At 30.5% G+C, this 2715-nt stretch overlaps 1 protein-coding gene across 1 annotated transcript in view; it reads right to left on the reverse strand.

The window, feature by feature from the left end:
* Nucleotides 1–2700, reverse strand: part of LOC105453123 — a gene marked incomplete at its 5' end in the record, with an annotated part of 3382 nt that extends 682 nt beyond the window's left edge. Inside the window, 6 exons of the mRNA XM_011694839.1 lie at nt 210–339; nt 1012–1287; nt 1365–1589; nt 1741–1866; nt 1944–2447; nt 2538–2700. Coding sequence (XP_011693141.1) covers nt 210–339; nt 1012–1287; nt 1365–1589; nt 1741–1866; nt 1944–2447; nt 2538–2700 — 1424 coding nt within the window. The remainder of the gene's footprint in view (nt 1–209; nt 340–1011; nt 1288–1364; nt 1590–1740; nt 1867–1943; nt 2448–2537) is intronic.
* Between the last annotated feature and the right edge of the window lie 15 nt (nt 2701–2715).

Consider the following 2715-nt stretch of genomic DNA (forward strand, 5'->3'; position numbering starts at 1 on the left):
CCGAGTAATCCAAAACATTCCTGTGGCTTCACTCGAAAACTGATTTCTTTCACAGCCATTAGCTTGCCATAATATTTGCTTAATTCATACACTAAGAAGAGACTGTCCCAGTCATTTAAGGAATCTAGGAATTAAGGCATTTTCTACTACACCTAATACATAGTAAATAATGTATATTTGTATATGACTTTATGTACAGGTGTAAAAGTTACGAAAAAAGAATTGGAAGCAAGTCCCACAGAGACTCCCAACTTGAACTCAGTACAAGATTCAGTACTGAGTTCAAGTTGGGAGTCTCTGTGGGACTTGCTTCCAATTCTTTTTTCGTAACTTTTACACCTGTACATAAAGTTATATACAAATATACATTATTTACTATGTATTAGGTGTAGTAGAAAATGCTTTGCTTTTTTTTGTACAAAATTCAATCTTTATTTGAATAACATTATAAATTCATATAAGCGCAAATAACAAAAAAAACTCAATCCCAGCTGTTTCGCAGGTTTTTTTTTAGTTTACACTGTATTTTCATTCAACAATGCCTGCAGTTTGTCCAGAACGTGGTTGATCTTTCAAATCAAAATTTTCATCGCAAAATTTTTTGTATCAATTTTAGGTATTGTGTCATGTGTGATTTACAGCATTATTACCATATGCAGTACAAATCATTTCGGCAGCTTCAGCAGCATTTTTTTTTAGATAAAATGCTAGATGGATTGAGTATAGAGTATGTTTCTTAGTCATTGCTATATTATTAACAACTGAATAACGGTATTAATTTTTGAAGTTATGGCTCCTCCACACCATTGCTTTTTGTACTATTAATATTAACTTTAAAATCGCAATAAGGCAAAAATATTTCAATTTGAAATGATGCTCTGATCGGTGCAAAACTTAAAGCAAAGAACTTTCTACTACACCTAATAGACATATTTTATATAAATTATAATGTTCATGTTCAGCTATTTAACTTTCATGTATCGTTTCTTTGAAGATTAGAAATTATCTTACTTTGGTTATTAATTTTATTAATTTCTTCCGTTACTGCAAGTTTCTCCTTTTTCACTTGATCATCCATTATATCTTGTCCCTTCCTTAATTTTGTACCTTTTATTTTCAGGAGTAATTTTGAAAACAACTTCTCTTCCATTATAATTAATAAAGCACAATATAAAATTGGTGTTAGAGCTAGGTATACTATACATTCTTTGAAACTCATTTCATATATTGTGCCGTTATTAAAGTAAGATAATTGATTCTCGCATATTCCATCTACGCAATTCAAGTCTGAAAAGAAAAATGAAATAAATCATAAATTCTATAGTTAGCATCTTGCATTTGATTCAAATATTGCATAATCTTACCACAACAAGTATGTTTTGGTTTTGGAAAGCAAATTATATCCAGATGATTATTTAGTAGACGACGACACCTTGCATTTCGTAATGATATTTTGAAAAATGATAGTTGACCGTGGAACAAACTTACGTAAGGAATTAAAGGGAAGATTCTGTTTTGCAGAATAGATAGCGGATAAAGCCAATAATAACTGTATAGTCTTACTTCACGTAGAGAATACTTTATAAAAACTGGAATAATTTTTCAGATTTAATTTTCTTTGTAAATAATGATGTATTCGTATTTTCAATAGAGTATTGAATTTATTTAATTCAATAATTCCAAATTCAATAAATCCATTGAAACTTTTAATATCTTTAAGAACAAATATTGCAAGTTTACCAAAGCCAATAGGTATGGTATCCAATATGGTTATTATAGTACTCCTTGATTTATTCATAAAACTAAATAGATATGTAAAAAGTAAAATGTTAACACCGAATAACTCCAGAAGCAATATCGTGCACACTGTAAAAGGAAATAAATAAATATATAAATATTAAAATATAATAGTAATTAATATTGAATATAATTTAAAAACTTACTTATTTCTGTTATATAATATAGACGAAGATCAAGAATAATATCCATGATGTAGAGTGATAATGTAATTACCAGCACACATAACGTAAGTATCAGAAAATCAAAAGCAAACATTGTACCCCAATATAATACCGATGTGACACCGGTCATGCGCTGGAGTTGTTTAACTTTTGTCTCTGTTTCTTGTAAAGGGTGCACTACAAAAAGTGACACAGTGGAAAAGAGGAATGAACAGAATATGAAAGCGATCGGAAATGGTTCCAAAGGCATAAAAAATATATTCGGTAATAGTTGCCTAGACGCAATGATCGAATATTTATCGCCAGCGAAAGCTTTGATTAACGAATTACTTAAGAGATTTATCGTTAACGGCACGCTGTGTACTGCTGAGCCGGAATAAAAACCTTTAGCCCACGTCACGTTACTTTCAGTGTCATTAAATTCGGCAGATACGATAAGATTGTTTCGGTATTCCACAATATCTTTCATGGAAAAATTTAGAAGAGCTGAAAGAAATAATTGATATAAAAACTATCGTTCAGACAAATTTATTATCGTGTCTGATGCACAAAAAAATCATTATATAATACACTTACCATCTATAATACTTGCATTTGAAGCTATACGCTCTGCTGTACCGAAATGTTCAACAATGTCTCTGTATTTCTGACCAAATAATTCGTTGTTTGACGAATATAAAGCTTTGGGATGTCTGTACATGTCAAGAGTTAATGGAATAATATCTGTGGAATCGGTAGATCGGAAGAGCACACG

The sequence above is a fragment of the Wasmannia auropunctata genome, unplaced genomic scaffold (genome assembly GCF_000956235.1).
Source record: "Wasmannia auropunctata unplaced genomic scaffold, wasmannia.A_1.0 LD336004.1, whole genome shotgun sequence".
Lineage (NCBI taxonomy): Eukaryota > Metazoa > Arthropoda > Insecta > Hymenoptera > Formicidae > Wasmannia > Wasmannia auropunctata.